This window comes from Hippoglossus stenolepis, chromosome 14 (assembly GCF_022539355.2).
Source record: "Hippoglossus stenolepis isolate QCI-W04-F060 chromosome 14, HSTE1.2, whole genome shotgun sequence".
Taxonomy (NCBI): domain Eukaryota; kingdom Metazoa; phylum Chordata; class Actinopteri; order Pleuronectiformes; family Pleuronectidae; genus Hippoglossus; species Hippoglossus stenolepis.
Window position 1 is genome coordinate 17,014,021 of NC_061496.1, and position 18,233 is coordinate 17,032,253.

At 43.3% G+C, this 18,233-nt stretch overlaps 1 protein-coding gene across 1 annotated transcript in view; it reads right to left on the reverse strand.

Annotated features, from left to right (window-relative positions):
* Nucleotides 1-3,444: 3,444 nt before the first annotated feature.
* Nucleotides 3,445-18,233, reverse strand: part of sema6bb (sema domain, transmembrane domain (TM), and cytoplasmic domain, (semaphorin) 6Bb) — a 135,873-nt gene continuing 121,084 nt past the window's right edge. The window contains exon 17 of the mRNA XM_047343081.1: nucleotides 3,445-9,461. Within this exon, the coding sequence (XP_047199037.1) occupies nucleotides 8,554-9,461 (908 nt within the window). The 3' untranslated portion in view covers nucleotides 3,445-8,553. The remainder of the gene's footprint in view (nucleotides 9,462-18,233) is intronic.

Consider the following 18,233-nt stretch of genomic DNA (forward strand, 5'->3'; position numbering starts at 1 on the left):
CACACGTCTCTCAGTCCATGTAGAGACACTCACGCCTTTTTAATATGAACCATAATGAGCCATAAAGTCTGTGTATGTCCACCTGGGGGCACTCTGCTCCCACTCAAACTGCCAAATTAGATTTTATGGGCCTGTCTGTTTACACGGCTTCCACTCTCTCTCTCTCTCTCTCTCTCTCTCTCTCTCTCTCTCTCTCTAGTATATTTTTCTTTTTTCATTATCTCCCCCTTATTGCTGTGTTTTCCTCTCATAAATTCCACATAATTGTCAATTGGATTCCTAATTCCAGGCTTTTGGTGTAAAATAGTGAAGACAGTCCTGATAAAATGTGAAATACTCTTAAGTTGTAGAGTTAAGTTCATTCTTGATTTGGTTTGATTTGATTTGATATTTAACTAAGTGAAGCTTCATATAAAGCAGGAGGAGACACAAGGACAAAAAGGGAATAATTCAATTTAGCCTCAGGGAGGAGAATGTTTTTTTTCCCTCTCCACAAAGCTTACACTGCCTCCTGGTGGTCAAGATTGTTGTTGCAAAGCATCAGCAATATTTTTTTTTCAGTGGAAAAAACGTAATATTTTCTACTGAGACATATTCCTCTCCTCACTAAAGAGCAGACTCTATTGTTCTCAGCTGCTTGTTAATTAACCTTTTAGCCTTTTATTTCATTTAATTCTATTACATTTTAATTTAATTATCTTTGGTCAACTCTGGTTGTTTTAAATGTGGTAAAGAATAGTGATGGGATGTAACACAGAATATGTGTTTACTTTACTGTACTTAAGCACATTTTTCATGTGTATGTACTTTACTTAAGTAGATTTGTTTTTGGGTACTTTTCACTTTGTACCCTACTACATAAAAAAAAAAATGCATCACGTTACACAGCCACATTGTTTTATCATATTTTTTTAAATAATTAATAACGAACGGGAAATTGGTTCATTGATCCAATCAGAGTGGGCAGGTACCATTAGACCCTTCTTCCCTCAAATGGTTTTGGAAGAGGAGATAGGCTACAACAAGTACAGCAAGTACTTTTACTCACGTAGAAATGTAGAAATATGGTAATGTAGTAGGTGTCTCATTGGCCACATCCACATTTAGCTGGGTTTTAAGTGTGTGTGTAGGAGGGCGTTTTCTTTCTGCTGCCACTGTGAGGTAGACATCTGTGGTTTTGAATGAAATCTCTGAAAACATTAGATAGACGAATTTCAGTCACTTTGATGATCCACCTAAATTATTATTTAGTGCCACCAACAGGTCAAATGTTTGGGTTTATGGCTAAATACCTGCAAAGCTAGTGATATTTCCATTAGCCTACACTGGAATTTATGTTCAGTGCTAATTTTGTAATTGCACTATGTTATTAGGCTCAGCTGAGATCGTAAACATGGGAAGAATTCAGATTTACATACACATGTTATCCATCACAGTCATTGTAAATTTGTGATGTAAAGCAACATTGTGGCTGTTCAGGTAGTCATGTTTAATTCCAGAGATAAGTAGAAAAATAATGAAAGAACTAAACCCAGCTGATAAAAAGTGTGTGTTTGAAATTTAAATACTGTGATGGAGAAATTGGTTGACAGGCAGATTTATGTGGAGCTCAGCTGTGGGAGAGGGAGTCAAATTGAGGAGAGTACCGACTGGCACTGTTTCAACCTCTTCATTAATCAGATTCATCATTACAAGTGTGTGTGTGCACGTGTGTGTTCCTGTGCTTATATCTTTTTGAGGACCATTTTAAAAATAGACCAAAGTGAGGACATTTTTGGAAAGTGAGGACACTTTGACCGGTCCTCACTTTTTCAAAGGGCTGTTTGAGGGTTCAGACTTAGTTTTAGGGTTACAGTTAGAATTAGGCTTAGGTTAGGGTTTGACATTTACTTTGGATGGTGAAGGTTAGTGTAAGGGGCTGTAAGGGAACGTATTATGTCAATGAGTGTCCTCACTAAGATAGAAGTACAAACATATCTGTGTGTGTGTAGACAGATGGTTGGATGGATGGGTGGGTGGATGTATAGACGGACAGATAGATCACCTTTGATAGAATCTGCAGAGGAGATTGAATAACAATGCCACACTGCTCCTGTTGAATTGAACCAAGTGCCATCCTCTTTCATTTCCTCCTCCCTCTCCTTCTCCTCTTCTTCCCCCTCCTCCATCTCCTCTTCCTCCCCCTTTTCCTCCTTCATCCTCCATTGCAATGACTGAAGCCCTCCAGCTCTGGAGGTCCTTCAGTCCCATAAAACACGAGCGAACGAGAGGCCCTGACAGGTCCTCACGGTCCTCCACCACTCAACAGATGTGAAATGGGCTGATGGGCTCCCCAGCGAGACAGAGAGCTGGATGTTGGAGCAGACGAGGGAGGTGGAGGAGCAGGAGTCCAGTGAGGAGGGTCAAGAAAAAGGAGTGATGTAAATGTCAGTCCATACGTAGCAATATGAAGTGACAGGTAAATGAAAATACCTCTCACTGAATCACACTCCTTAATGATTGTTTTATTGAATATGTACAGGCATCGCTCCAGGTCCTGTGAAGCAACAGCACCTTCTACTGAGTAGTGATGGTACTACGCTACTGTGCAGCTTGAGTTATGATGCTGCTCAGTACACTGTGGGTAGAGGAATACATTTTTTATTAATTATATATGTTTTAAAGGGTTGTGATTTTTTTTCTCAAAACATGAGTATTTAAAATTTTTGTTTTTTTCAATGTATAAAAAAAACTTTTAATCAAACAGCCACAATATAGTGCTATATACTGTTTTTAATAATTTCCATCACATGTTGTGTATATAGTGTATATTTACTATTAATATATGATAGCAATTTATATTCTACTTCTGCTCCACTACACTGATATGACAGCTTTAGTTCTTACTTTGATTATACATAAAAACTTACTTACCTGCTTTGTCTGAATAATAAATACTTTGAATATTGTATGATGTCCTTTTAGGTAACAGAACAATGAAACAGCCTACTTACTTTGATTATTTACTTTATATTATTATTATTTATTTTAGAAAATAATTATATATTTTTACTATTTTGACCCCCCACTGGTCCCACATTAGATTCATACAAAAAAGAAAAATAATAACAGCAATTTTAATAATAAACCAGGCAACCAGCCTTTCTCTCTTCACATTTTGATAGTAGTATTATGAAACAGAAGAGCATATATAATGAGAGTCCTGAAAATGAAGTAAAATCTCTTGCAATACATTGCCATGTATTGGTAGAGTTAGTGTGAAGTACATATTTTTTTTAGCTGTTGCTACTTTTACTTGAACTACTTGTATCTGAATATGTCCTCCACCATTAAGGAACTCAAGGAGATAGCAGACAAATCTTTTTTTCCTTTTCATTAAGTAAGTATGCTGAGTCTTTTACTGCTAATGGGAAATTACAAAGAAGCAAAAAAAAAAGAATAAACTCAATGAGCAGACCTCAATGTCTGAGTGGTTTATTAGAATAAGAAAGTTGACATAGAGCAAAGTCTCCATGCGGAGTGACAGGCAGAGCTCAGGACAACGTGGAGAATGGAGAACAACTGCTGGAGTGTGTTTGTGTATGTGTCTAATGTATGTGTGCTTTGTGCAGTTGTCGGAGGGTGCATGCACATGTTGCTCTTCGCGTGACGACAAACAGATTTTCTTTGCGGACACAAGCACACACAATTGCATGTACTGTACAAATTCACACGTCGCTACTTCTGTACACACACAGAGGCTGTGTCGTCATGCAGCTACGGCACTTTAATTACATGTAAGCATCAAGGTTATGTACACGTAGTAGGAACATGTGTTGTCATCTGATGACACTGTGCCCCGAGGTACCCGGGCCGACGGCGGGCCAGACTCTGGCCAGAGCTGTAGGGCAGCGGGGTCCTTCACAGTAGCAGGAGACTCCACTCTACGGGAGAGAAGTCTCTTTATAAACCTTAGATTCAGCGTCCAAACACAAGAGCTCAGCGCTGCTCACAGTACTGCTTCATTGTCACTGTCAACACAACAGCAATCATGATAGTCATCAGGTTCATCTTCAATGATGTCATCAAATCCAGCACACCAGAGAATTGAAATTGAAATCATATACAATAATATCCCATATAATTTCAAACAAAATATCTACCACAGAAACAAACCATAGAAAAACAAACATGACAAAGATGATCAGTGCGGACTAAATAGATCTACAATTTTACAAAAATGCAAATGTTGATTTTGTTTTCAGATTTTTTTGTGCTTTTTTCGCTTGGATGTTGACTTGGAGAGGAGCAGTGTCATGTCACTGCTCCTCGCTGCAATGGATGGTGGGTTTAATATAAGTCAGGCTCCGTTTCTGGACTCTCTCTAGGGCATAGAGCACATACAGTACAGTACAGCGGAGCACTGCGGGGCGAGATGGCAGTTATTGGCTGTGGGGGGGGGCATCGCATCACTGGGCCACACGGCATAAACAACCCCAACACACGAAGGCATGGTCTCTTCAGACACAAACATAACAATACACACACATAGGCTGGGTCATGAGGGGTGGGTGGGAATTTAATGTGTGTGTGTGTGTGTGTGTGCAGAGGCAGGGGACAAAAAAAAAAAAGCAAAGGAAAGCAATTTACCATGAGAGCGGCTTTGAAAATGTCTAACAAAAGATGTGATGTGAAATAAAGCAGTTTTTTGTGAATTACTTTGATTTCTGCTTATGTCACCAGCTCAGTAAATTAACCAGCTAACCTTTAAAAGTGATAAACAGGATGAAAGGGATATAGTGTGTGTGTGTGTGCAGAGAGAAAGTCTGAGTCTGTTAAGAATAAAAGGGCAAGCGGAGGAAGAGGACAAAGTGCAGCTGTTGTAAAAAGGAGGAACTGGAATGACATGAAGTAAGTAAAAAGAAGAGGGAGGATGATGGCTTTAATAAACAGAAATGACCTGCATGTGGTTACATCTGAATTCTTTAGATGCCCCATAATGTCGAACTAAGGTAATCAAATTACGCAGTCAGTAAGATAGCATCGTGTACTGTACCTTTCCTAGAACCAGCCAGTGTCGGGCCAGTTCAAGCGTGAGTTTTTATTTCTGATCTTAATTCAATTGCGTCCCGTATTTGGTAAAAGGGCCCTGCAAAGTGTGTGTGTGTGTGTGTGTGTGTGTGTGTGTGTGTGTGTGTGTGTACGCATGCATGCATGTGTGTGTGGTTGGTGGTTAGTGGAGGGGTAAGAGCTGGTTGAACGTGCACCTCCCTCTCAGGGCTGATGTGTCTGTAGTAATCTTCTTAGGGGCTCATCAGGCCATTAGAGGGCCGGGAATGTACTTTGCCTAATCAAGCATGTTTAGTGAAACACCGTAGGAGATGCAGAGCGAGGACACGGCTGGCTGCGCACACCGGCCGAGACAGAGAGGCCTCATTCACACACACATACACACACACAGATAACGCAGGCCATGGCAGAGACGGGTAGACAGGGAGAGAGATAAAGAGAGACAGAGATGAGGCGCCGGGCTGGTGGAAAGCCCACTATCCTCAATACTAATGACCTGTTTCGGGGTAGAATGTGTAAAGAATACACAATTCTAATGTGGAGAGGCGGTAATGCAATAGCATCGTGCTCGCCTGCCTGACCTCCTCCTCTGTCCTTGCCTTCATAAATCTCTTTCACTGCTGCACCTCACACTCTCTGCTGCCTACCTTTTAGGGCTGGGTATCAAAAGCAAAATGCAAAATGTCAGCCGGTGTCAAATGTCTGGTCGGAATTACAATCTTGTTAACTTTGTGTTGGATTGGCCAGTTCTTGATTTACATCTAATCATGGTTGAATTTACACTGCGTTTAAGACAGTGTGTAACGCTCCATTGCTTTGGCTCCTTGCGTTAAAAAGTATTTTGGCGAAACACTTTTCTCAACACAAGGTATTGATAAATGTATTGTTCCTAATCATATCGGCCTTAGAATTTAAACATTTCAAATGATACCCAGCCTTCATATTTCTACATGAAATGCACATTAACAGACTTTTGGCCACTTGGGGGCAGCGAAAAAAAGATATGAAGACATTTTAGAACCATGAGGCTAATGTGTTGGCATACGGCTGTTTCTCAACAATATCATTCATTTGAAGTCGTGTGTTCACCTAATTATGGAGGTCTCATATTCACTCTCCTTTTAGCTCCATTTTTGGTCTCTACCAACTTCTGGATCTGCATTTTTAGCTGCTAAATGTTCAAGTATGTCCACTAGCTAGTCACTGACTTTGACTGTCTGTTGCTGCTGCCAGGTAGCGTTGATCATTGAAGCATTATTGTTGAAAACAGCTGCCTGATGAGGCCAAAAACGACCCTGATAAGATCTGTGAGAGTGAATGTTTCATGACAGGTCAGTAAACCAGAGCCGAAAGCCAAAAACAAAATACAAAGCAACGCAGACTTGCTTTAAATGAAAAACAGGGTTTTGTGGAAACATATGTTTGCTCTCAAAGGCGTCATATCATATTGGCATTAGTTTCAGAAAAACTCTCAGCCCTAGCTTTTGTACTTAATAATTTATAATGTTGGTATCTGCCATCTGTCCCTTCAACAAAGCACAGCCCATAACCTCTGTCTTATCTGCACATCTTTGTGCACTGTGTGATGGTTTGAGTATTTTGTATAGCGTTTACTGATCCCAGGCTGTGACACTGTTATCACAGATTTGTGAATGTCAAGCAAAGAGCTGCTGCACAACACAAAAAAGTGACTCAACGGAGAAAAGAAGGAGGGTGAGGATGACAATAAATTTGATCAAAGCAGGTTTTTTCACACTCAATATGAGCAACACATTCGTGGATACAAGCCCTAAGAGACTCACACACGCACGCAGACACACAAAACAACCACTGTGACCCAGATGAACTAAAACTATCTCTGGATCTACATCTGAATCAAGAACGGATGAGAACGGACATAAAACAGAAAACATCAAAAGACAACGGAGAGAAAGAGTAACTCCACACCCAAGTATACCCATGCCCATCTGTGTTCTTTATCCCGCTTTTGTTGGGAAACACACTGAATGACAGAAAGGGATAAAACCACAAGGGATGACCATTGTGACCGTTAGCAGTGCCCCAACCCTGGCCTCAGCCCCCGCTCCAGCCCTCAGCTCCTCCCTATCCTGGCAACTGGGTGAAGCATTAAGAGATGCCCGGGCCCGGTCGGTACATCTCACATGACGGATGGAGCCGCTGTCCTCTTCATTGATATTCTGCTAGGCTGTGGTTCTGGGCTAGGTCTCTGACTCTTAACGGCTATTTGTTGCCGCAGTCTCCTCATGCTTCTGGGGCACAAAGAGGCTCAGTGTCGGGCAGAAGAGGCTGAATGTAGGTCCCAAGCGGCCGAGCCTCAGAGCCTCAGTCAGACAGCCAGACAGCCACAGCTCACATTCCCCCCTTTTCAAATGGGCTGTAGAGCCCAGGGAGGCCTCAGGTCAGGTCAGACAGACCCAGGCATACTGAGAGGGAGCGAGGGAGAGAAGAATGGAGCGGAGATATTGTTCCTTTCCCCAGCGCCCTGCTCTTCCTGACGTCTCTACGCTTTAGCTTGCTTTGCTGAGAAAACTAGTATCATAAAAAAATATCAAATTAAATTGGCTTTATCTTCATCCGTATATGTTTCTTGCTCATTATTGCTCTCTTTCAATTCATCATGGCTCTGTCCAGTGCTGCTCATGAGGTACTGGGAATCACAAAAAAATTACTCAACCCTTCAGCAACCCACCCGTCTGATTGGTTAACACATCCAGAGACACATAATAAAATACATTTATCTCTCTGTGATTGTTTACAGAAACTTCAATATATAGTTATTCTTCACAGTTTGGACAGGACACTGGTTGGGGTTGTCGTGACCGCACACATTCACACAGTCAGATTCACACACAGACGCACACACTGCAGGATTCATTGAGAGTCACTGCCTTCTGGCACGGCTACAACAGTGTCTGTCTCATTTGAAATCCAGAGTAAAGCACATTGTTTTCTGCTGGATGCCCACTGGCACAGAAAAAAAAAGAGGCAGAAACAAAAATTTCACACCCAAAGAAGATCCATGGCGTCAAAACAGTGAACAAAATGGTGGAGGGAGATCTTTCACATTTGGCGCTACAAGCGAAATTGTCTTCTTATTTAAATCTCCAAACAGTCTTTTTTAGAAGATTCCCCTTCCTTTTACACCCCTCTCTGTGCCGCACTGTTTGTCCTGTGGTGTCAAAGTCACACTCTCTTGGCCATTCCACAAACAGAGTAGAGGGGTGCGCCTCAGATTAAGAGCAGACGAACGGAGACGTGAGGGAGAGCGTTCTCCTCTTTTCAACTCTCTCTGTTTCTGTTCTCTCCGTCTCTCTCTTCAGTCGGCTGAATGACGTCATTGAACATTGAATGACAGTGAGAGAGGACAGACAGGGAAAGGTTGGACCTGGGACAGTGAGTCTGAGGGGTTGACTTCTTCCAGTTTACTGTTGGAGGGAATGAGCGTTCAGAGAGAGTTTGGTGTCAGGGCTCTGACACTTCACCTCACTGGCCACTAGGGGCACGCTCTCCCATGTTCTTCACTAGAAGATGGCTGAAGTCAGCCAGTTCCCCCAGCCCTCGAGGCCCATGCATGTCTGGCCTGATGAGGCCCTGGCGCTGAGCGTGATAGGGCGCCCCATTGTTGCTGTTGTAGTTGAGCACCTCGTGACTCCAACGGGGCTCCCCATAGTCCATGTGGGGCGTGGGAGCGGAAACCACCCTCCGTCTGTCGGGGGAGTCCTGTGGCGTGGCGGGGTAGATATATTCCCCTGCTGAGTTCCTCAGGGTGCCACTGGGACGGCTGCCACCGTGTTCCCCTCTCTGGGTGGCTAAGATCAGGTAGCGCTGGCGCTCTGTGTGCAGGGGCAGCACAACTTCCCCTGTGTCCTCTATCCGAACCATCCCTCCACCCCCTCCACCTCCGTGCAGGTACTTGGAGCTCAGGTAGATGACAGAGTTATTGGGGCAGGGCGTCCCCACAGCGGTAAGGAAGGTCTGGCTCTGGTCCCAGTCAGTGTCCGGAAGATGCATGCCCCGTTTCTGCTGCAGTGGAGTCTGCTCCGGGGTCGGCAACAATCCCGGATCCATCTCTCCTTTAGGCCAGCCGTTGGGCGTGACAAAGGGGTTGTCTGCCTGCGACCGCCGCCTCTCTCCGCCGCTGGTTCGCGTTACGCTCATTACAGAGCCGCTGCGCCCCTGTCCCAGCATGCTCTGCTCTTTGTCACTTTTGCGGCGGGCGCCGTTAGCTCCAGAGCTGCGGGAGTGGCGGTGGCGATGACTCATTATCCAGCAGACGGTGAGGCCAGAGAGGACGGCTCCTGTTGCAAAGGCTGAAACTGCAGACACCACCAGCAGGTTCACAGACACCAGGCCGTCAGGCTCCTCGATGAAACTCTCCTGGAGCAGCATCCCTGCAAAGAGAGAAACCACAAATAAAACCCATTATTGGTCAGCTGGTGGAAACATCGAGGCAGCGTCAGTATTTCCTGTATTAAACATGTGGGTTAACAAATGGAAAGAGTGGCCTATTTTCTCTCTCCACTCTGTGGGTGGGAATGGTTGTGTGTTCTCCAGCCAAGGTATCTTTGGCCTAATTGCCTTCATTAAATAAAGTGGATTGTGATTTTAATCTCTGTAATAACTGCCTTCCTGATTGAGAATAGGTTTCAACCTTAGCATGTTTCACAACATTAGCTTTATAGGGTTAGATTCCATGTCTGGCAGTAACACAGACTAATAACGTAAACGTTTTCAAACCATGAAAATCTATTATACTTCCAATCAATATGTGGTAGACGTGTTGCTTTTTGCTCCGATAACTATGCCAGTATTTCTTCCTTGTTGCATCTATATGCCGAAGTCTCCACAAATGAACGTAATGATGAACATAAGTCACCTTACAAGACCGTGAATTTCTGTGTTTCATTAAGAACATGTGATGTAGTCTCTTGGAGATAACTGTTTTATGAATTATTGAGGATATGAACACAACCAAACCACAGCTGCCATGGATCAATTAGGAAAATGCCAGCAGAGACGTTGTTCTTTGCTGCGTGAGCTCCTGGGACCAACACCAACCAACACAATGAAAATGTGCCAGGGGAGGCAGATTGGAGAAAAGCAGATGAAAGAACGAGGTTTTACAGAGAAGAAGTTGCCTGAAGCAAATTCGAACATTTGGGGCCTTAGACAAACAGTAATGGCTGTTAACTTACAACACCAATAGCGAAAGGGAGGGAGGACTGTCTCCACAAGGACAGCAAAATAAATCCTTTCTCGCAGAAAATGAATGGAGGTCATTAAAAGACATTGGGACCCACTCAGTCATTTACACACAGAGCAGAAAAAGAGGCAGGAAGAAGAAATAGAGTGAACATTAAAGTACTGAGAACACTTTTTTAAACAAACATACTTTATTGTCTGACAAATTCATTTTTAATGGGGACAAATGGAGTCGGTTGTGGTGCGGGCGCTCTTGTATTAGACAGCCTGGTGGTTAATTAATGTGGCCTGTGGCTTTGTATAATAATGGTTCAGTCTACACGTTGACATTAAGCTGTGGAATGGCAGCTTAAACCCTGTGGGAGAGAGCTGAACTGCAGTGCTCAGCCGGAGGTGCTCGCGTGCACATTAAAAGGGCAGTTCACAACTCTTAACCACAGACCAATCTATTCATTGAATCTGGTTTAAAGTAAGTACAATGACACAGCTACTAAAGAAAAAGTAATTTTCTTTCAGTTGAAGCTGTTACCTGTGCTTTACAAAAAAATTGTGTATCAATATAAAAAAGCACATTAAGTTGTATAATATATATATGTATATATATAAAAGAGCAGGAAAAAGATAAGGGGATCACAGTACTGGACAAATGTTGACCTTACGGCAGGTTTAACCCTCCCGACTAACCTGAAGGACTTTGCACACCAAGTCTTTATTTATTTTCCAAAACTGTTCCACTTTTAAAAATAAATATGACCTCACGTTGTGTCAATCACATGTACACATAGACAGGATAGAAAGCTATAACCCTAACCCTGGATGAAAAGTCAAGGTATTCGTCAAGTGAACAAAATCCTCAGGTACCTGTCATGTTGCTTTACAAAGTTTTATGGCAACCCATTTACTTTTTAGTGCCAGTTCAACTAAAAAGAAAGGCAGGGATCATCAAAGTCAGTCAGCTGGTGGTGGACTAGCATCCCCATCACTGAAGACGTGTTGCTAGCATGGCTACAAATATCACCGATAGAAAAACACAGCCTCAGGTAAAACCTCACAAATTGTCTTTTCTTTATTCAAACAGCTGCTTCACAGCCAGGAAATCTGCGCTGTGGCCTTGAAGTGTCACTGCACTCTAAAGTGTCCAGGAAGCAAATGACCAAAATTAGGTGAAACTATTCATCAATCCTTTGCCACTTACAATTTCTTCTTATAACTCAAAAAAATGGATCCTTGACACAATCGATGCAAGTCCTCCCTCTCGGCCAGTTTGCAGTTTCCATTGACTGAAACCTGGCGTTAATCAACTGGGCTTGTTGGTCAATCAATGTCCTTTTCAGCATTAATTAGTCCTTTCTCACCAATCCAATAAACTCAATGATACATGTGGACACAGGCTTAGTTACAGACTGTTAATGATGTGACATGCACAGTTCAGTTCAGTTCATCCTCAGATAAACCCCTCTGAATAAACAGAGATCCCATTTTATCAACAGGATCGGATATAATATTAAATTGAAATGTGTTTTTTTCCCCATTCGTTTGATGTAAATAGGTTTCCTTTTAAATTTGTCTTTGCTCTTCTTCCAATTAGTGTATTACTCCTCATGAATATTAATCCTAGGATAATATATTTCCATCTAATATTTTGGGCTAAAATTGGATGGTTCAGAATGATTTATCGTTAAAAATAATCCTGAGGTTGGTCTTTGCATTAGGCTTTAGCTTTGCATTTCAAAGTATTTATTTAACAGAATATTAATATTTATTCAGGAGGTTGGTTTTCACCCAACACGATGTAAAAACTTGATTGCTCGGTATCTCAAAATTTGCTCGGCACACAGATGGCAGCTCATAATTTGGATCTCACAACGTAATATATCCTCCTCACTTCATTCCTCCAATGTCGCACAACCAGCTTATGGTTACACACACGCTAACCAGCGCAGACGTCCTTTTAGTCTTTGTGTATTAATGTAAGCAGCCATGTTCCTCTGTGTTTATATAGACTTTGGCACTCGCTCACTGGAAGTTCTTTTTCTCCTTGAACACATTGTTGGCATCTTTGTTGCAGCAGCCTAAACATGCCGCTGCCTAAACACTCCTGCTGTATTTATTTCCATGTTTCAGGCCAATATTCAGTTTGGAGCGACTGCCAGCTTCAATTTCATTATTGCTCCTCTCGTCGGTAATAGGGGCATTTTTTGGGTGGGGGCAGCATTTGCGACGCAAAGAAAGGCATTTGGAGGTTACATTTCCAGCATGTTCATTTGTAGTTTACACACACACACACACACACACACTGAAGGAGTCAGGAAATGAATTGATTCATGGCTGGATGTTTATTTTTTTTCAGTAAACCACAGCCTTGATGACTTTGTAAACAAAAACGAAGCGCCGCAACCGCATAAAAATTCATAACAAGAAGGCAACATGATGGGGGGGGGGAAAACCACAACTTTCTCTCACACACATCACAGATGGAATTGTTCTCGCAGCACCCAGCTGCAGAGGTTGTAGATATTCCATCTCACATCTATACCTCAGCTGTGGTCCAGGGTCGCTGTGTGGCACTTCAGATTAAATTCGGCACGGTGAAATAATACTGCTGTCATCTTCATGCCGGAGGAGAGGCATTGACATGTGTGTGTGTGTGTTAGTAGTGTTCGGCTGTGTGTGCATTTCTGTAAAACACACTTCCTCAGCTCTCTCTCTTTGACATGGACGCTCAGATATTGAAATTATTTTGTCAGTTTCTGTTATCTCGCACATAAAACTCTTTTTTAGATTCACAAAATAATTTTTCAGCCTCTGGCAATAAACTGAAGAAGCAGCTGAAAATGAGATGCTGGATGATTTTGGTAGTGTGTGTGTGTGTGTGTTTATGCGTTTGTGTGACAGCAGACGGGCTCCTCTGCATCCCACAGAGAGGTGACAGTAGCTTGCACACTTTCTCCTCCCTTCAGCTCCTTCTCTCCCTCTTCCAATCCTGCTCACTTATTAAAGCTTAATAGAAGCCAACGGCTCTGCCTGTCAGCCTGACGCACATTGAGCTGCTTGTCTCGAGGCTTCCAGCTCCAATTAAAGCGTAACAATGAGAGGAGAGGGAGAGGAAGAAGGAGAGAAGGAGAGAGGAAGAAGAGTAGAGGAAGAGGAAGAGGGAGAGGGAGAGGGAGAGAGGGAAGTACAATGAGAGGAAGAGGAGGAGGAAGAAGGAGAGGAAGAAGAGCAGACGGAGAGGAAGAGGGAGAGAGGAAAGGACAATGAGAGGAAGAAGAGAGGAAATGAGGAGGAGAAGAAGAGGAAGATGAGACGAAATAGGAGGAAGAGTGAAAATAAATTGAAGAGGAGAGGAAAGAAAGAGGAGAGAAAAGAGTAAGAGGAAATGAGAGGAGGAGGAAGAGGGTGAGGTATGGAAGAGGAAGAAAGAGAGAAGGAGAAAATAGGAAGAGGAAAAGGAGAAGGAGAGGAAAGGATGAAGAGATGAAGAGGAAGAGGAGAGGACAGGAGGAGGAGGAGAAGAAGAGGAGAGGAGAAGAAAGAAGAAAACAGGAGAGGAGAGGGAGATGAAGAGTAAAGGCGACGAAGAGGAGGAAGAGAAGAGGAAAGGAGTAGGAGGAGGGAGAGGAAGAGGAGACGGAATTATTTTATGTATGTTGGAGGGATGATGTGAAACAAGAGGAGAGCTGAACCAACAGAGGTGAGAAGATGAGGAGTAGAAAAGGGTGGATTAAAGCGCTGAAGAGGAGGGACAAAAGGATATGAAGGGGAACAGAGACCTAGTTTGTACCACACACGATGGAACGGCTGTGTCAGTGAGAGGATATTTGTGTATATATACGTTTGCACCAGTCAACTGTCAAATTCAAAGCACAAAGGAGCTCATGCACCGTTTCAATTTTTCTTTGATTTCCTTTGTCTCTCTTCCACAGTCATCTGCTCCTCATCCTCTAACTCCATCCCTCCCTCCAATCCTCCTGTGAGCCGTTAATCCTCTCCCCGTATCTCTCCCTCTCTTACCCACCACTTCTTTGATCACCGGGGGTGGCGGCATGATGGGAGTAATAGCTTAAAAATTCATAAGCGAAGCGAAGAAACTTTTTTTTTAGTCACACACTTTAGAATCAACCCAAGTTCTTGCACATTCAAATGTGATAATAAAGCTACAAGCGAATGTTTCCGTGACTGTGCCAACGCTACATCTGTGGTCATTACTGATCGGAGGGATTTTTTCGTGGCTGCCTCGAAGTTTTCTCTCATGTCTTCCACCCTCATCTCTGACCCCCCCCTTCCTCCTTCCATTCTGCCGGTGAGTAGGGGGAAATTAATGAAAAGCCCTGCAAGCTCCACGCCAGTTGTTAAACATTTCCCTTGATCAGAACGCTGGCACGCGACGGCATATATCTGCTCGGCCCATGCGCGCGCTTTGGCAGCACTTTTGACAACAGCGCCGCGAACAAGTGTGTGTGCGTGAGATAAAGAGACAGTCAGATGAAGGGGGAGAAGATCATTTCTCAACCCACCACCAGTGATAATGATCTTGATTAGACACATGCATCCAAGAGATAATCACTGTTTATTACAGGGTGGGTCTAATTTCCCAAGGTTCAGCCATCGTTTCTGTGGCGCATGATACTTCTGTTCTCCTCACAGTCACGGCTGAAAACTGGGAACAGTCCAGCATCACACGAGTGAACAAGTTAAATCTGAGTATCTAGACCAATGGCTCCCAACCTGGGGGGTCTGGACCCATTAAGTGGCTGTGAGATAAATTTCAGGGGTCAATGGATTTTGAAAGTTAGGAAATAGGAAAAAAAACATATTCAACATATTTTTGATGAACAAAACTACGTAAATAAGATCATGGAAATGAGAATCTTTGCAGCTTAAATACTCCGCCTCCATTGGAGGGTGTATATGATAGAGGATTGTGGAGAGTGAGGCATTGAGAGTGTCACATGATTGGACCAATGCAGCTCGAGGTCACGGCCTGAACAAGATTGAGAGTGTCGCTCCATTAAACTTTGGAGTGGGTCAAGACAACAAGGCACATTCCGGATTTTTTTCCCAACTTTCTTTAACAATGTGATCATTTTTCACCATTTCCCAGGGAATAATCTATGGGTCATGATGAAATATCAGAGGTATTTAGGGGACAGATATTTTTTAGGGTGTGCATGTGCGAAGTATGCGCTGTACTTCTAGGTACCTCCGCCAAGGAGGTTATAATTTCATCTAAACGTTTAAACGTGAGTCAGACGACTCACGTTTAAACGTTTATTGCAACAGTAGAACATGTTAGTGTTTGGCGTCTAGGCTCCAACTTTATCACTCCCACCGATATGATTACACAGATATGATAGGAGTGATGAGGAAATACTTGTAACCCCCCCGTCGGAGCCTACAGGTGGATGCTGGGGTGCTGGAGGGGCTGAAGCAACCGGCAGCAATACTGACGCAGCAGCGTGGCAAGCAAAGGGAGTGATGGGAAATTTTCTCTGCTTAAATAGACCACCTGATAGATGGGTGTGTATTATAGAGGATTGTGGAGAGTGAGGTATGTCACGTGGTGCAGGTCACATGATTGGAGCAGCACAGCTCGAGTTGGCTGCCTGACCTAGCTCGCAGGTGTCGCTCCATTTATGCAAAAAACAACCAACTACGCTTTCCGACGAATCAGACCACTTATTTTTTTCTTATATATTACTTTTATAAGAACTAGACAGTGAGGATCGTTCGACCGTGGCGGAGGTACACGCTCCACTGAGCGCCATTCTGGTTATTAAAAAGAACTATCACCAGGCCATCCAAATGGCCTCAAGAAGCATGTTTCACCTGCTTGCCTCCTACACCTCCTTTAATTACTGTCTGTAGGTGTTCATATTTTTAGATGTTAATGAATTAATTTGGGAGCTATTTGAGGCTGCCCACAGTTCGATAAGTTCGTTAATCAAAAGCCAGGCGGGGGCAACTTTTATGCAGTTTAAGGGCTGGAATTATTAGAAACACGGCACATCAAAACAGAACAAAGAGACTTCACATCATCCCGGCGGACCTGTCGATGCCACGAGTGCACACTTCTGAGCTTGATAGGTTACGACTGTGTCAGCGTAACGCCGCTGATCTGAGCGGCTTTCATCTTCCGAAATCCACCATTTCCCTGCATGTTAATGTGTTTATGCAAGCAGTGATGGCAAGGACGCACGTGGCGAAGCATGTGCGCCGCGGTGTGAATGAGTGTTTATAGACGTATGAATGTGAGTGTGTTAATAGGAGGCTACACACACTTGCTGCACCCATGGCTCAGTGATTTTGCTCATTATCCTTTTCTCCTTTGCCTCTGTTGAAAGACTGCAGGCAGTATTTTGTTTCTTGTTTTTAGATATCCTTCTCCTTCCTGCTGTCTGACTCATTTTTTCTTTTTATCATTCCTATTACTTTTCTTTCAACACATACACTATAGCCTGAATCTCACCCACTTTTTCTTCTACTGCATCTCTCTCTTTCTTTCACACACACAGTATACACCAAACGTCGTAGCGAACTGTGAAGCTCACACCAGCATGATCACCGGGAATGAATTAAAGCGTAAAAAAAAAGAAAGAAAGAGGCACAAATGCTGCAGAACTCCATACTTGGACTGAAACTAGTCTGCTCGTAAAACCGTGTTTACTTTTGGGGCTGATTGTAAAAGCGTTTACGGTCCCTCCCTGACAGCGTTTCCAGAGTATGGCTGAGGGAAGCTGCTGCAAAGCTTTGCAAGACTCCAAAGTAAAATAAAGATAAATATATATTTTCAGAAAAATACTCCCCCTCTTTCTTGGCTCCTGAGGGACAGTCAGACATGTCTCTCTTGCAACCCGAATGATCAATATGTTAAAACATTCATGCGCAGCAGCCATGTGTTTGCAATTAAAATTCCATAAAAATCTCTTCCAAAAAACCCTGCAGTTAATAGATTCAGGTCTCGGGCTGCAGGTCTATTAGTGAGGGCAGATCAGGCCTTCGGCTGGCTGCAGTCAAGTTTTGTAATGATTGATGAATAATCACATACCTGCACGACTCTTATGCAGCATATACATCCCTCTCCTCCACCTCTCGCTCTCTCCCTCTAGTTGCCCTGTGTAGTTTGACTTTAACTCATGTCCACTTTCCTCATTTTGGCTTCCTTTCCATCTTGTGCTCACAGAAACGTCTCTGCTTGGGGTAAATGAGGTAAGGCTGGAGTTGCTTGGGGGAGAGCTATGTGTTAAAATCAGCAGAGGGGCCTGACTCCCTGCTGTTGCCATGTAATCAAAAGCTACAGGATGTTTTTTTTCTTCTCCTTTGTTTCCCATAAATGTTTTTTCTATCTTCACAACCTTTGCACATGTGTTGCTGTGAGGAATGTTCCTCATTAAATCTGTGGATTCAGTTATATCAGGACATCTTGTTTTCCCGATCTGGTCAATCTGCAGCAAAAGGCGGCTTATCGCGGGGGAGACTGTTTGCAGTTCCAGCAGCGTCCAGTCAAAACAAAGCAACTGGGCGGTGGTGAAAACTGCGAAGAAATAAATTGTGTTCCAGAGAGAGCTGTGTGCATGTGTGGAGAAAAACGCTTTCTCAGTAGGGTGCAGTTTTTATGCTTTTCCTCTATATTCTATGAGGGGACGCAGTGTGGGCTGGTGTTTTCATTAGGTAATTGATATTCTCATTTCAGGTGCAAAGCAAAAGCAGAACATGGGGAGCAATAATAAATATTCACAAACATGACACAGGCAATAAATTGGAGCACAGGTCCGCATAGCGTTAACGATCTGCCCAGAGGGTTCAGGTCTCTCATTCCCAAATCATGAAGCAGGCAATTTCAACTTAATCTCTCTCACATGCTACAACCATACATCACATCAGAACCATGTACGGTGTTATACAATACACCCACCAGCTGAAAACACATGCCAATTTGTTTTTATGTTAACACCCCCAGC